This window comes from Aquarana catesbeiana, linkage group LG05 (genome assembly GCF_042186555.1).
Source record: "Aquarana catesbeiana isolate 2022-GZ linkage group LG05, ASM4218655v1, whole genome shotgun sequence".
Taxonomy (NCBI): Eukaryota; Metazoa; Chordata; class Amphibia; order Anura; family Ranidae; genus Aquarana; species Aquarana catesbeiana.
In genome coordinates, this window is record NC_133328.1 from 552,252,165 (window position 1) to 552,268,920 (window position 16,756).

At 42.7% G+C, this 16,756-nt stretch overlaps 1 protein-coding gene across 1 annotated transcript in view; it reads left to right on the forward strand.

Annotated features, from left to right (window-relative positions):
* Nucleotides 1-1,839: 1,839 nt before the first annotated feature.
* Nucleotides 1,840-16,756, forward strand: part of CHMP4C (charged multivesicular body protein 4C) — a 55,450-nt gene continuing 40,533 nt past the window's right edge. The window contains exon 1 of the mRNA XM_073631876.1: nucleotides 1,840-2,207. Coding sequence (XP_073487977.1) covers nucleotides 2,012-2,207 — 196 coding nt within the window. The 5' untranslated portion in view covers nucleotides 1,840-2,011. The remainder of the gene's footprint in view (nucleotides 2,208-16,756) is intronic.

Below are 16,756 nucleotides of genomic sequence, written 5' to 3' on the forward strand. Positions count from 1 at the left end.
TACACATGTAAAGTGTCGTCACTTGAGTGTACCTTTTGTATTTATATGTATGGATTCATTTTAGGTCCACGTTGCAAATTGTGATAACCATATTGCACTTATTTGGCGCGGCACTTTTATATTTCTGTTTTTGCACAATAATTGTCAATTGTGGTGCTTGCTGCTCTGTTCAAACATCAGCACGGTAATTTTCTCTGAATTTTATTTTAAGTATACGCTTACCTGTAGGTCCAAGTTTTAAGTTAAGTTCACTCCCCTGAAGAAGTCACGTGATCGGTGATGACACGCGTAGGGACGGAATAGGCTGTTTCACATTGCTAGACACAGAACGAGTTCGCTGCTCGTAGGAGAGAGGTTTGCTCTGCATTGTTTTTATGTGAGTACATCTACTTACATAAGTAGATGTAATAATAAAGCATTACCTGGTTAATACATACTTCACTATCAAGTACCTTTGTCCTGCATATTCCTGTACATACATACCTGAGATGTGGAGGCTGAGCTAGGATCCGCGCTGGTCCAGGACCCCTGATAGGACCATAGCCACTTGTAATCAGCTGCCATTAGGATAACCCAACACCGGCAAGCGTGGATATAGGGACGCGATTGAGGCTCAGGACCTGGCGTTTTAGCTACAATTCATGCGGTTGACCTAGCACCGCTAGGTAAGGGGCCACTGCTTACATTAGTGTTTTATGCACGAAGAGGACACTGAGTGAATTGCATCCCAGACACCCCACTGTTGTTTTATTGAATTCACCAGAACTTGCTTTTGCACCTTCAATGACTTTTACACTGGCACTTTAAAGCTGGCCATACACCTATAGATTATCTGCAGATTTTCTATGGTTAGATGGAAAAAGTGCAACAGATTTCTCCATGTTCCCTAAACTTTGTGGATGGAGGAATCTCCCACTTTTTCCATCTAACCATAGAAAATCTGCAGATAATCTATAGGTGTATGGCCAGTTTTAGTTTGCTGCACTTACTGGCATGTCATTGGTCATTTGTTTCGCAGGCCAGCACAATATATTTTATATCACTATTATTGGGACATTTATTTATATTATTTATTATCCATATTGCGTTGGATTGATGTGTTTTATTTGCGATATCTAGATCACCTTTAAGCACTGGCACTTTGTATGTTTTGCACCATTTATAAGGATATGTTTTTGATGGTTATTTCTGATTTATTCTATGTATTTTTATTTAGAATTATTCACATGAAGTAGTGTTTATGTCCCTTTGTGCACCAACACATGATTATCTAGATTTATATGTTTTTAGTGTCAACACTTATTTATGCGATTTAACATGCAATTTTTTTTGTCATTTAGTATATACCAATTGAAAAGGATTTTTTATGCACTTTTTATCACATACACATGATGCTGATTATTTAGACTTGAATGTTTTTTAGTGTCAACACTTATTTATGCGATTTATTATGCGATTTTATGTCATTTTATTAATTGACCACAGACAGAGATTTACAGCTTTCTTCTGGTTAGCGCAGCACCTCCCCCCCCTATACCTAAGTTCACTACCGCTTTCATGGGCCTAAATGTTTTCATTATTTTCATTCTAATAAGATAGGCAAAAGAAAACTGTCATTCATAATTTCAGCTTTTGTTGATACATATAATTGTACATGGGATTGTGACACTTACTTGCTAAAAGTAGCAGGGTTAGTCATTGTTTAGCTGTGGATGATGTCAGTGAAACATATAATGAAATTTAATTTGGTATATGCCATGTGGTAGGGTGTGCGATCATCAGAAAAGGTATTCACCTACGTAACAAGTCACTTGATCATGCTAATCTTGCCCCACCCCACTGGCAGGTCAGCTGAAGTTGCCTTTCAAGTTTTACTAGTCAGGAAATGACAGGTGTCTGCCTAGCAGGACTGTTCTCCGTTCCTCTCTTCCTGAATCCAGAGTTCTGAGAGGGATAATCCTGCTGGGTGGCTTATTTCTCACTGGTGACAAGCAGAAAATAACACACAGCCATGAGTAAAATCGCCAAACTTTTCAAGCCCTCCGGTGGGTCTTCTAAAGACAGGAAAGGGGGCCCCAGTGCCCAGGAGGCTTTGTTCAGACTGCGGGAAACAGAGGACATGCTAACTAAGAAACAGGAATATTTGGAAAAGAAGATCGAACAGGAATTGAGCACCGCAAGGAAGCACGGAACCAAAAACAAGAGAGGTGAGGACGTCACCACCCTTCCAGGATCTTGTCTTCACTTTAACCCTTCCTATTGCTTTTATTAACAGTGTTCTTCATAACTTGTAACTATGAACACTAAAACTATTTCTTAAAAAAAAAAAAAAAAATGTAGCACACACTTCTTAAATAGGGAATCATGTTATAGTCTTTATAGTACATAATTTATCTGTGCCTTGGGCAAGGTTTGTCTGGTGTTTTGCAAATGGCTGTCTGGGATCTTAGGACATCCGCTTCTGCCCTGCTGTAGTGAGTGTGGCTGATTTAGTATATTATTCCTGTGAGATCTCTGGTGAACAGTGGGACGGTGTAGAATAGGCTTTCTCAACCAGGGTTCCCTGGAACCTTGGGGTTCCTTTAGGGATTACGAGGGGTTCCTTAAGCAATGAACAATTCCTGACTCTCTGATAAGCAACCACTGATACCAGTCATCTTTATCACTATCTGTAAGGGGGGTATTCTTTCCACAGACCACCAATGTAAGGTGCATTCTTTCCAGTGGCCACCAGTGTAATGGGGCCCTTCTCTCATTGACAATTTATAAGACCGTGTAAGGGAACCTTTCTACACTGACTACCAATGTAAGGAAACAGTTCACTAACCACCAATGGATGGTGGCACTACACTGGCTACTAATGTAAAGGTGCACTTCACTGGCCTCAGATGTAATGGGCCCTTTACACTGACCCTCATAATAAGCAAGCCTTTCTAAACTGACCTCCAATATTAGGGAAAACTACAGACTATTATTACAATTTGTTTCATTCCATTAGCACTAAAAATAATTTTGTCATATATGTAGATCAACCCTGGGTGTAAAATACACCCCCCACATTCCTTATTCTTTTTCTTATTGTGTACGTTCTCAACATACCATAGTAAAAGCGTTAGGAAGCGTTAAACTAAAGACTAACAACCCACATTCCTTTTTCTCTTCTTATTCTGTAAGTTTGTAATTAACCATTCACACTGAGCTACACAGTATATGTAGTAATTATTAGCACTAAGGCTAGGTTTCCACTAGTGCGTCCCCAAAGTCGCGCGATTTTACCACGACTTTTTACCGCGATTTGAAGCAATGCCTGTATCTATAGACCTCAAGTCGCATCAAAGTGGGACCAAAGTAGTGCAGGGACTACTTTGAAGTCGCTGCGACTTGAAGTCGCACAGATATGAACGGTACTCATTGGAAATCATGGGAAACAATTTGTCATGCGACTTTTCAGTCCCAAGTCGCATGAAAAGTCGCACTAGTGGAAACAGAGCCTAAAAGTTATTTGAAGGGTTATAAAGGCTGGTATAGAGGCCCTTAGCTTATCATGCTTAGACTCCGCATGATAACAGCAATGCAGGCCATACATTAAGCAACCCATGATTGCATGAAAGAAAATTGCTCGGTTCCCCCATTAACACAGTCAGTGTTGATGAGGGGAATCTCTCCTGCAGAGCTATTGTTTTCTGACTGTGGAAGGTTTCCCAGCCATCAGAATACAATAATTACTGCCGGCAGTGATCAAATGGAAAAATCTGACAGGCTGGTTGTACTGAAGTCGATTGGTGGATCAACTTCAGTACAGCCAGCCTGCCCACACATGGATTGAAATGCGGCTGTTCGGGAGCGTGTCAACTTCCGGTATGTGAGCAGCGTTTCTTCGGAGCTCTGAGCCGCACTAAAATCCTGCATTATATGTACAGCCATACACCAAAATTTTTAGGAGGCAACCACACAGACATGTCAGTGTACACCCGGGGCACACAATAATGATCAAATACGGACCTAGCGTAGACCCGTCGCCCGCAGAAAGGCTCGCTCATTTAGCTCACGAGACCAGCCAAGATGGCGCCCAACACCTGGAGGAGAGGCCACATGCCTCGGCTGCTGCAGACCAGCCCTGGGCAGAACTGGAGGACGCTACGGACCCCTTAGCAATCCCAGTCCCACCTTCAGAAGAAGAGGCCACAGGCTCAGGTTCCCAGGTAGGTGAACCATTCCTGTCCCAAATCATGGCAACCATTAAAAGCTGCCATGCGTCCTTGTTGACCCAGATAGAGACCACTCGGGTGGACTTTGCCCTGCTAAAAGATGATGTCCACAAAATTAGGAACCGTGTCACCACAGCTGAACACCGCATCAGTGCGGATGAAGATGATTTGACCCCGCTCATGGTGACGGTCCGGGAGGTGACGGCGGACCACAAGTCCCAGGAAGCCAAGCTCGGAGACATCGGGACAGACTACGCAGGAATAACCTGCATTTCCTGGGATTCCCAGAGGGGAAGCAGCCCATTTCTTATACTTTAGGGACAAGCCGGAAATTCTGACCGTGTGTGGGCTTCGTCGGACTTTTTCCATCGGAATTTCCGACACACAAAGTTTGATGCCCCGTACACACGGTCGGATTTTCCGATGGAAAATGTCCGATCGGAGCGTGTTGTTGGAAATTCCGACCGTGTGTGGGCTCCATCGGACATTTTACATCGGATTTTCCGACACACAAAGTTGGAGAGCAGGAGATAAAGTTTTCCGACAACAAAATCCGTTGTCGTAAATTCCAATCGTGTGTACACAAATCCGACTGACAAAGTGCCACGCATGCTCAGAATAAATAGAGATGAAAGCTATTGGCCACTGCCCCGTTTATAGTCCCAACGTACATGTTTTACGTTACCGCGTTTAAAACGATCGGATTTTCCAACAACTTTGTGTGACCGTGTGTATGCAAGACAAGTTTGAGCCAACATCCGTCGGAAAAAATCCTAGGATTTTGTTGTCGGAATGTCCGAACAAAGTCCGACCATGTGTACGGGGCATGAGAGCTGGCTATAAAATCCGTTGTCGGAGCAGCACTGGCTATTGAATTTCATTTTTCTCGGCTCGTTGTATGTGTTGTACGTCAGCGCGTTCTTGACGTTCGGAATTTCCAACCAACTTTGTGTGACCGTGTGTATGCAAGACAAGTTTGAGCCAACATCTGTCTGAAAACATCCCATGGATTTTGTTGTCTGAAAATCCTATCGTGGGTACAGGGCATTACAGTTTCTTGGTGACTGCAATGAATATTTCTTCTATCAAGTGGTTCACGTTTCGCTCAACCGCTCACCAAGTTATCATTCTTCCCCTTTCTATCCGGCTGGATAAGAAGAGACTCACCCCTGATAGGGTGACACTGATGTTGTTTGGGGAAGAGGCCTGTAGTATGTTGGGGACTACGGGCAAGGAGGGGGTGGGGGGCTGTGTTTTGGATCACTAACTACCAAGTTGGGGACTCAAGTTTTTTTTATTTTTTTTTATCTGTTTTTTTTTCTCTCTTCTATGTTCTTCAATCCACTACCTAACTATGCAACTACCTATGATAAGCTGGCAATGACTGCTATTGTAAGTTACCCACCCAGTGGGCTGTTATATGCATTACCATATGTGCTCCAGAGGAGCCCTCTGCCATTACCCCGCTATGGCGGGCCTCACAACATAAACACAGTTCACTATGACACCAATGCTAAATACTCTTAAACTCCTGTCCTGGAATGTAAGAGGCCTTAACTCCAGAATTAAAAGGGCATTAGTATTTAACTATATTCAGAAGCGTAATCCTCATGTAATTTTCCTACAGGAAACGCATCTGGTAGGCTCTAAAATTATGGCTCTTCAGAGGGCATTTGTAAAATATGCATTTAATTCAACTTACTCTAATTATGCAAGGGGAATGTTTGTCTTTGTAACAAAATCCTTACTATGTACCCTGGAGGAGGTTGTAACAGACCCCTTCGGATACAGTAATGGCAAAGGTGCTCCTGGTGGCAAAAGGCCCAATTATCATGGCAGGGGACTTAAATGCAGTACTATCCCCCAATATGGATAGATTCCAGACCGTCTCTAAATGTGCCCACCATTGGCAGCATGTGCGGAACAGTATGGTCTGGTGGAGGCATGGCGCTGGAAGAACGCTGAAGCAAGAGAGCATTCATGTTTCTTCTCCTCATATACCACGTTATCCAGACTAGATATGTATTTTGTGACCAAGGAAGTGTTGCCGAGGGTGGCTGATGTAAGATATCTCCCAAGGGCCATATCGGACCACTCCCCCCGTTACTCTCCATGAACATGAGGTGGTCCCAAGGTTATACACTCTGGAGACAGCCCACTATGGTTAAAGGAGAAGTGTTTTGAGAGGTCAACAGCCACTGATATTACAAGCTTCTGGTAGTAAACAAAGGGGAGGTTCCCCTTAGTAGCACTTGGGATGCTTTTAAGGCCACTCTCCGGGGTCCAGTTCGGGGGTTAATTAAAAAACTCAGGTCTGACAGAGAATAGAAGGTTAAAGAATGTGAGCAGGTCGCTACAGAAGCGGAAGTAGAATATATCAATAATCCTACCTCTGCCAACCTTGGGGTATGGAGGGATAAGGCCCGCCACCTAGACCTAGTGTTGGTTGAAAAGACTCAAAAAAAGCCAATCACAAGGTATCTTCAAGTTTGGTGATAAGAACAGTAAATTATTAGCATTTTTGGCCCACTCGCAGCAAGCACCGGCCTCTATTTCCCAAATTTATAACGAACAACATACCCTCTGTACAAAACACGAAGATTTAGCTGCTGCTTTTTTTTACTTCTATTCAGATCTATACACATCCAGGGTGGATTACGCAATGGAGGAGGTCTGCCAATATTTGGCGCCGATCCCTCTCCGGGAGCTGCCCAGGGATTTGGTGGAGGATTTGGAAGTCCCTTTTTAGCACAGACGAAATTATGTCCACAATACTTTCTTTGAACCCGAATAAAACACCCGGTCTGGATGGATACCTGGCTGAGTGGTACAGTGTCTATAAGGAATTTCTGGCACCAAAACTACTAGAAGTATATAATGACACACTGAAGAAGAGAGTGCTCCCAGACTCTCTGAGGGAGGCACTGAATTGTATTGAATCCCCCAAGCCTCACAAAGACCATGACTACTGCAAATCATATAGGCCCATATCATTGATTAATGTAGATGCAAAACGTTTAGCTAAAATTCTAGCCAAACGATTAAATAAGGTGATACTGTCTGTTGTCCATTCAGACCAGATGGGTTTCATCCCAATGAGATCTATGGCCATAAATTTGAGGAGGTATTACAATCCGAGGGTCCTACTCCGGATACCCGGGTTGTAGTGTCATTGGACACCCATAAGGCCCTTGACTCTATCGAATGGCCTTATTTGTGGGCAGTTCTTGAACGGCTCTGCTTCAGCCCCAAATTTATAGCTTGGGGGAAATTATTGTATGCTAAACTTCTAGCACAGTTGAGGGTTAATAACATTGTCACAGATACTTTTGAAATAGCTAGGGGCACTCGGCAGGGGTGTCCATTGTCGCCCCTGTTGTTAGAGCCATTAGCGGCACAGTTGAAGTAGAATGAAGAGGTGAAGGGCTGCTGGATAAACACTAAGGAAAAAAGACCTCTTTGTATGCCGATGATATGCTGCTATACCTGGCAGAGGCTGAGAGCTCTTTGGCCGTAGCTTTGAGTAGAATTACAAGATTTGTGGGGTATTCAGGGTTTAGAGTTAATTGGGAAAAGTAACTGATTTTCCCCATCTGCCCTGAATACTCACTGAATCTGCCTAAAGAAGTCCCACTAAAAAAAGTTTCCCGATTCCGATACCTCGGGGTTGAGGTCCAGCTATCACCAAGCATATATATTAAAAACAACCTACATCCTTGTGGTACGTCTGAAGGATAACTTGCAGACTTGGTCTAAGCTGCCCCTCAACCTCCTGGGCCGCATCAATATATTCAAGATTATATATCTCTCCAGGTTTCTATATTTGTTATGGCATGCACCAACCTATGTCCCCAAAAAACTATTCATGGAGATTAACACGTTACTATCCTCATTTCTTTGGGACTCTAGACCACCTAGAGTATCCCTAGACACTTTGTTTTTACTGACTCAAGCTGGTGGGCTGGCCCTACCAAACCTACAATGCTACTACTTAGCAGCACAGCTAACACACATCCACTGGTGATTTTTGAACCACTGGGCCCTTACCTTTCCCAAGGGGCAGACATACTGAAACTTTCATACAAGATTTTTCATATTTGCAATAAAAGAACGAGGGGTAGTCCACTGATCTTCTCTTCCCCCGAATGCTACTTTATGGTATAACCCCCAGTTAAAAGACATATATAAAATCCCTGATGGAGCATGCTGGGCCCAGTATGGTCTCAAATATGTTTACCAATTATGTAGGAACCAAACGTTTAGAAATGTCAAGGATATTCAAATTGAATATAAATGCCCCAACACCTATTTTTATCGATATTTGCAACTGCGGCATGCTGTGGCAGCTCAATTCGGGCTTCGGGAGTTTCAGCTCACCCATTCTGAGTTGGAGAAATTACTGTTAGAGGAAGATCACTCAAAACTTATCTCAAGATATTATTTCGCCCTGCTGACCTCTTCCTCACCTAGGATGGAGAGAGTGGAAGCTCAGTGGAGAATTGATATCCCATCCCTTACAAAGGACTTCTGGGCCGAGGTCATCGACTCAATGTTGCTATCGATGATTTTGGCTAGGGACAAAATTATCTAGTTTAACTATCTCCACCGGGTATATTGTACGCCTGCATAAGATGGGCAGGGTGGGAACACCAGAATGTCATAGATGTAGGGCTGAGGTAGATTACTTTTCATATGGTATGGTGGTGCCCTCAGGTGGAGAAGTTTTTGAGCAGCAATCTTAAAACTCTTAGAGGAAAAATTAGCCCTTCCAAATATATATGCCCTAGCCAGATGCCTACTGGGTGACTTTGGGGAGGAAGAATTGTCTGAATCCAAAAAGACTCTTTTAAGAATACTCTTTTTCGATGCTAAAAACGCTTTAGCTTTGAACTTGAAGGATACAAGGCCTCCATCCCTCCAGTATTGGGTGGACCTAGTCAATCGGGCCCTACCAAAATATAAATTGACTTACATTTCCAGGGGATGCCCAAAAAAAAGTAACAAAATATGGGTTGGTTGGATTAAATCAGTGTCTGGAGATATAGAGGTGTAAAGGCAGAATATATGAGACCAGGAATGATTTATGTCTTTATCATTATAAAAATTAAATAAAAAAATACTGCTACAGAGCGAAGTTAACGAGTTTATAACATGCTGTAAAAAGTGGATTACTATATTTACAATGTTGAGTATGGTTAGTTTTTCTTGTTTTGTTTTTTTTCTTTTTTGTTCTTCTTTTACATCCTACGAAGTCAGGGGAATTCCTCTGGAAATGAAGGAGGTTGGAATTAAACACTGCTGAATATATGGAACGCTAGTAATGTAAATAATGTTGCTTAGCAGCCAATCATTTTGAATATGTATGTCACTGTCTCTTCATTTATTGGATGTTATCCTTTGTAACAAGAATGTTTTGACTACTGTAGTTTCTTACCTGAAAAATGAATACATTTACCTTTTTAAAAAAAAAAAAAGAAATGCGGCTGTTCACTGCTGAACCTGCTGAATTTCGATACGTCTATGGCCAGCTTAAGCCTTCTCCATTCGTGATACTGCATCTGTGCTTTATATTTATTTATAATGTATATGCAGCGATGGGTGATTGACATTATCTTCCCGTTTCATCTGCCTCATTGTTCTTTCATCACCCAGAAACATACTGTTACTTTAATTGGATTCCTTCCAGCTGGAACCTAATTGTATGTGACAGGAACATTAGATTGTAAATGTATTCAGAGGCGGCGTTTGATGTGAATGGATGAAGATTCTGAGTAGAGCTGTGTCAGTAATGTATAAATAAATACATTGTATATCAATATATACCCCAGTAAAATATAAAATGTGCTATATTCCCATTATCGCTTCAATGGAAGCATCAAAGTTGCCTAATAACTAAGAGTTTGTTACATTGTGTGTAGCGTTGTACTGTTTTGTGGTTTTGTTGCTGACCGTTAATAGTGAGGAAATATTATTGGAGTTTACCTTCCTTCATCACTTTATGTATGTCCCTAATTACACAAAAATAGTTGGAGAGAACCAGCCACAACACAGCTAATACAACAATCTGAAAGCCAAAACTTTTTTTATTTGTTAAAGAGGTTGTATACCCTATTTTTTAACTTTTACCTACAGGTAAGCCAATAATAAGGCTTACCTGTAGGTAAAATCAATATGGTTTAGGAGAAATCTGTATGGTTTAGGAGATATTTACTTTGCAGCCACTAAAGTCAGTGCATGTACTGTGAAGGTCCGGCAGACGCTGCCAGACCTTGCCGGGAAAAAGACTTGCGCGCGGGAGTGACGTAATCACGGCTTCGGCCACTCACCGCGCCGAAGCCGCGATACCCAGAAGAAACGCAGAGGGAACATGTCGGCTCCCTCGGCGTGGACCACGATCAGATGTCGAGGCCTCGTTCTAAGGTGAGTATTTCATAATGAGCTAGTATGTGCTGCATACTAGCTCGTTATGCCTTTGCCTTGCAGGCTTTTTTTGTATGCCCGCAAAAAAAGGTGCGGGCATACAACCGCTTTAATTTTGGATATAGCAAGGGAAGGTAAAACACCTACCTCTGTCAATTTTTTATTTTTTTTACTATCTGTGTCTAATAGAGGTATAAATATTTAAAGCCTCGAAGCAAAGCTTTATATATTGAAGCTTGCCAGTCCTTACATGTGGTTGCTGCAATAATGGTTTTTTTTTTTTTTTTTTTTTTTTTTTGAGGCCAAATACATTCTCTGTAAGTACAGAAAAATGCCTGTTGATTCTGACGGAAACTAATTATTATTATTATTTTTTGTAACTTCCTGTGTACAAAACTCTTCTCAAACTATTTTACCAGCTTTTTACAAAACAAACCCCCCTACAAATTGGGGACGAGGAAAGGGGGAGTTTGTTTGTGGTGCAGATCAGGAGGGCAGCCTAGGGTGATGACACTTCTCCTCCATAGATACAGGACTGTGAGTGATGTCACCCTGGAACAGGAAGTGTGCTACTGGCAGGACTACAAGTGCAAAAAAAAAAAAGAGGAAAAAGGCCTAAAAAATAAAACTAATGCAGCCTCCACATCTAAGGACTGGTAAGCTGTAAAATATGCTATTTTTGGTTTAGATATGCTTTAATAGGTCTAAACCATTTCATAATAACACCAGAGTCTTGCTTAATCTAGTCATGACCAGTTCTCTTTGAGCCACAGCGAGTGGCAAAAATTTTCTAAGCAAACCGCAGCCTTTGGGATTCAGGTCTATTCTTAGAACTCCGCAGGAAAGGCGTGCCTTGTTTTGTTTCTTTGATGGCTTTATGATTACAGACATCATATTCTAGTTTGCTTTTTTCGGAGTCTCTGCCGGGAGAGATGTTGACCTTAGATGTTTGTGAATTTCTTCTAATGAATAATAGAGCGCCTTAGACAGAGAACTGAATCCTGAGGTGAAATACTATCCTGGAGAAATAGAAGAAATGTTTTACCAGGAGATTTGAAACCCAAAGTTGTGGAAAGATAAGAGAACAGAGGAGCACTGAGAAACTTATACTCTAAAACACTATTGTGAATACATTTCCGAGGAGAGTCTTGACTGCTAGTCATACAACATTTAAATAAAGCATCAACACTCAGTCAGACAATAACAAATTGAAATGTCTTATCAAATTGTATAAATGGCAGTGTCAAATTAGAAATAATTTCTTAAAGCAGACCCTAAAGTCAAATATTGGCTGTCCCACTCCCACCAACCACATAGGCCATTGTCCACACTGCCACTTCAGACAACCCAGGCTGCAGCTCTACAACTACTCTTTAGTAGTTAATTAACTCTATTGCTGGGAAATGATTTTCTTTTAAAAAGGACCCCTTAGACCAGAATGATGTTCTTTATGTTGCTGTAGACAGTGGGGCTGGTGCTCCATTTTTTTTTTTTTTTTGGGGGGGGGGGTGGGGGGGGTGGAAAAAAAACACACCACACTCCCCAACCACTGATAAAGTGTCAAGGGTTGCAATGGTGACCCCACCCCATGCTCTTGAGGGCCAGTGCAGCCTCCCTGTCTCATTTTTGTTTTACACCTAGACAGAAGGAGCAACAGGGTCAGCATACAGGAACCGATATCCTCCATTTTCCTTCTAAAACCGCTGAAAGCCAGCTTATCTTCCTCTCCCTCCCACCAGCATTCAGCGACTGCAAGAGTAAAATGTTCATTATGCTATTCAAAATAAAAAAAAATTGAAATTCTGAACTATTTCAGTTCATTGTGACCCATGACCAGTTATTAAATCACATAAGTGGCCCTCACTCTAAAAAAGATTGAGCACCCCTGGTTTATACTTGCCTCTCTGGTGGCCGCTGACTCGGATTTGTTGCTTTACTGATCTATGTGCGCTGAAGATTCTTCATCATCCGAACCACTTTGAGTATTTGCTGTGGGTTCTCCTCATGGCCTCTATATGAATACTGCGTACTGTTGTAACTTGGTAGCTGGGGATGTGACATTCCAGGAACTCCTTTTTAATGTAGACTTGTAAAGTTGCACATATGGTAAGTCTCCCTTAAGTAAACCTGTGGTCCCTGATTCATACTGCAGGAACCTCTGGTGCCAGAGAACCCTTAGTGAATATCAAACACATCTTTCATGGTTGATTTTTTTTTTTTTAGCATAGTTTATAACTTGGAATACTGGGCCCACCTCTTCCCACCAATGTGCATTTTTATAGGCCCCTGGGGATGCCCATAACATTTGGTGGCCAATGAGAAGGCAAGGAGGTAAGCAAAAAATCCACAGCAGTCAATCATTGTCTATGTTTTCAGGATACCTGGGTGCACAGTGGATATAAAGTGTGGTATGGTAATACCCATAAAGGACCGATGAGCCTAAGTTAAAGCTAGGGCATGTATATTTGACCATATTAAGTTAAAGGAAGCCTACCACATGGTTTTTCAACTTTTTTTTTTTTTTTTCAATCAAGACCCTCTTTAAAATTATGCACAATCTCAAGGCTCCCACTTCTAACTTTATGTGTAGCAAGGTCACAGGCCTTCTTTAGTCTAATGAGAATCTCCAGAGTTAGGGACAGCTGACATCCTTCTGTATAGAGTGGGTTGCAAGACACAGTGGCTGTAATGCAAGGTAGATTCATGGGCGCCAGACACTTCTTGAATGCTGAGATTTATTTTCTCTTGAACAGAAAGGTGGGAGAGAGGGTTTAGGGCCAGGGCACCCTTAGGTAGTTGCAATGTCAATTGGCAGACTCAGACTTCTACAGGTAGACAGCCATGCAAGGAAAGGCATCTAGCAAGACGCCACATCTGCATGTGTAGGAGCACTGTCTCCTATGGCAACAGTCTTAGAACAGTTCCTAACACACATTGTAACAAACTCCTTTACTTTTTATGCAATCACTTCTTGTAGATGCTCAGCGCACTGAGCTCTGTCTCTCTCACTAGACTTGCTGATTCACTGGCACTAAATCCCTTGAGCTCTTCTAATGTTCTTACTTTAGTTTCTTCATACAAGCGTCACCCCCGCTTCCCTGCTGGGTCCCTGGTTTGGCACTCCAGATACTCCTTAAGCATCACTCCACTGGCTGGGTCCCTGGCTTGGCACCTGCTGAAGTTTCAAGATTCTTCACCATCCCATTCAGTTGGTGAGAATACTGCTCCTTGCTTCAGCTACTCACTGTGGTCCCTGTTAACAAGATGGTTGGTCCCTTAGTGGCCACAGCTTCCCCTCTACCTCCGACCACGACAGGTTCTCCGGCCGGCAAAACCATCACTTCTGGTTGGACTGCAAGCCGCAGTCCCAACCCTATGCAGCTCCCTTGCTTCTGGATAGTCGCTCAGACAGCCTAGCAGCCAGATGTGCCTGGGATAAGCCCAAACTCCAGCCTAGCAGCCTGGGCAGCACAAAACACGTCCACCCAGACAGCCATCCAGGTGGCACAGAACATAGATCACCTGACCTCACCCGAATATATAGGCTCTCCCAGCAGGGCTGGGGATTTAAGAAAACCCCTGCCCATTGGCTGAGATAACCCATATACTCCTAATCTGTCCTTGCATCACCCTTATCTTATCTAATGTCACCAGATACCCGGCCACCTAGAGGCAGAAGAGAGAAGTGCAGCAATTCCAGACTTAGGGTGAACTCAATTGATCCCCAATAATTGGCCAAGGCAAATACACCTGGCAGGTAAATTTAATAGCAACCCTGCTTAAACATCAGGGTGTTACATATAAAACAAAACAGTTTTACATAACGTATCACCATCTACACATGTAGGACACGCAGCATTAGAGGTGATTAATTCTTCCAAAGGAAATATACCTTTGCACACTGGTACTGGTATTCCAATGTTTCTCTTCTTCCCCAGTTTGTCTGCCTCACCCAGCTAACATGACCCCAGTGCTGATGGAGAAGGGCAGGGAAGGGCCCAACAAGGATGCTGTGCAGGTGCCGGACTTCCTCCTTATCAACCAATTACATCATTGGTTGTTAGGACACCGGTAGCTGGAAGGTTGTAATTGTGCACCTATGGCTTTCTTTTAACTAAAATTCATCCATCCACTGGCTTGTATACTATTTTTTTTGGACAATTTTTAGGCATTTTGCCAAGGCACCCCTGAGCAAATCTGAAGGCACCCCAGGGTTCCTGGACACCCTGGTTGAAAAAGGCTGGCCCACCAGATCACACAAATGGGGAAATTTAATAAAGCACTAACAACACTTTAATGGCAGTATGGCCCCTTTAAAATGACTAGTGCCAGATTGAAAAATCCCTGCCGCCAGTTTTATCAGCTTTACTGACACATGTGGCAGATTTGTATAGTTCAGTTTTACAAAGTGGTGCTATTGCTGCAATAAATTCAAAAATAACTACCTCAGTTCATGGATAATGAAACTGGAGGCAATTAAGACCAGCTTTAACTTGCTGTACAGAGACAGACAGAGTGTCTGTCTCAGTATGCTGTGTAGCAGAGTGGCATGTTTGCCACCACTACCCTCTCCCCACTTGCCACTGGTTGTCAAGGATGCTGTTGGCTTCACAGCCGACAGGCTTCTAGCAAATTGTGATGCTGAAAATGGGTTGAACTTAAAAGGGAAGCTGAGCGACTAGTTCCCTATCAGGTCCGCCCTCTCCTTTCTATTCTACGCCCATTTGCAGGCTTTATATCGGCTACTAATTAGCTCAATGTCAATCACAAGGAGAGAGCAGACCTGATGGGGAACTAGTGTCTCTAATTCCTCATCAGGCTCCACCCACCCAGATACAAAACCTGTGCGCCTTTGCACACAGCGCTTGCCCACAAGTTAACTTACCTGTTTACAACAGGTATATGAACATGTTGCCCGCACCGACATTAGCCATGTGGGGGGCAAGATGGAATTTTAAAAGGTTCATAGATGCTGTTAAAGAGGAGCTCCACCCAAAAGGGGATGTTCTGCTTTAAGACACCCCCCCCCCCCCCCTTTGCCTAACTTGGCATGTCATTTTGGAGGGTGGGGGAGCGAGTACCTGGTTTTGAAGTTTTCCTCTCAAAGCGCTTCGGCAGCGGTGCTTTGCGGGCCTTTTTAACCCTTTTTCAGACGCTAGTGGTGGGTTAAAAGCGCCCTGCTAGCGGCCGAAAAGCACGACTAAAATGACAGTAAAGCACTACTAAAACTAGCAGCGATTTACCACCGACGTGGCCAGCGCCTCATTGTGAAAGTGGCCTTATAGCTTTGCATAGGAAATGTATATCTCAGGGGCAACTCAAGTAAATACGGTACTTTAGCTGACTTACCTTGACAACACCACCCCAACTCTCCATGAATGACCTAAGCCAGGGATCTTCAAACTACGGCCCTCCAGCTGTTCCGGAACTACACATCCCATGAGGCATTGAAAAACTCTGACATTCACAGACATGACTAGGCATGATGGGAATTGTAGTTCAGGAACAACTGGAGGGCCGTAGTTTGAAGACCCCTAACCTAAGCTTTCAGTTATGAAGGGCACCTCTCCACCCACAATGCAGTGCTCAGTGTCTTGTCTTAGTGAGTGACTTGCTTCAGGAATGAGCTCTGTGACATGATCAGTTGTAAATGGCAAATGTGTTTAATAAAAATTGCAAATAGAAGTTTTAATAGAAGTTGATTATTGATTTATTAATTTGCTGCTTTGCAGATATGCCTCATGTAACTTTTGTTTGACTGTAATGGTCTTTTTTACAGTATTCATCCATGATGTGTTTTTATCATCTCAGAAATGGAAAGCTTTTACAAATTACATGTTTTGTTCTGGTTTGTTTTTTACACTTTGGATAATCTCTGCTGTCTTTACAAGTATACATCTATACTGCAATTTTCAGTCACTGTAACAGCTCTCACACACCCCCTCTGGCTTGGCATTTGCTGTTATTACACTTTATCAGAGAATGTATCTTCTGTTGCTCGCTGGCTCTGTGGGCTTTAAAATCAATCATTAAAGGATAAGTTCACCATTATTAACACGTTATATGTTACACCCTCTCCCCGAACCCACTGTCACAATTTAAAAAGTAGTGCAGCTGTGTGGGGATCC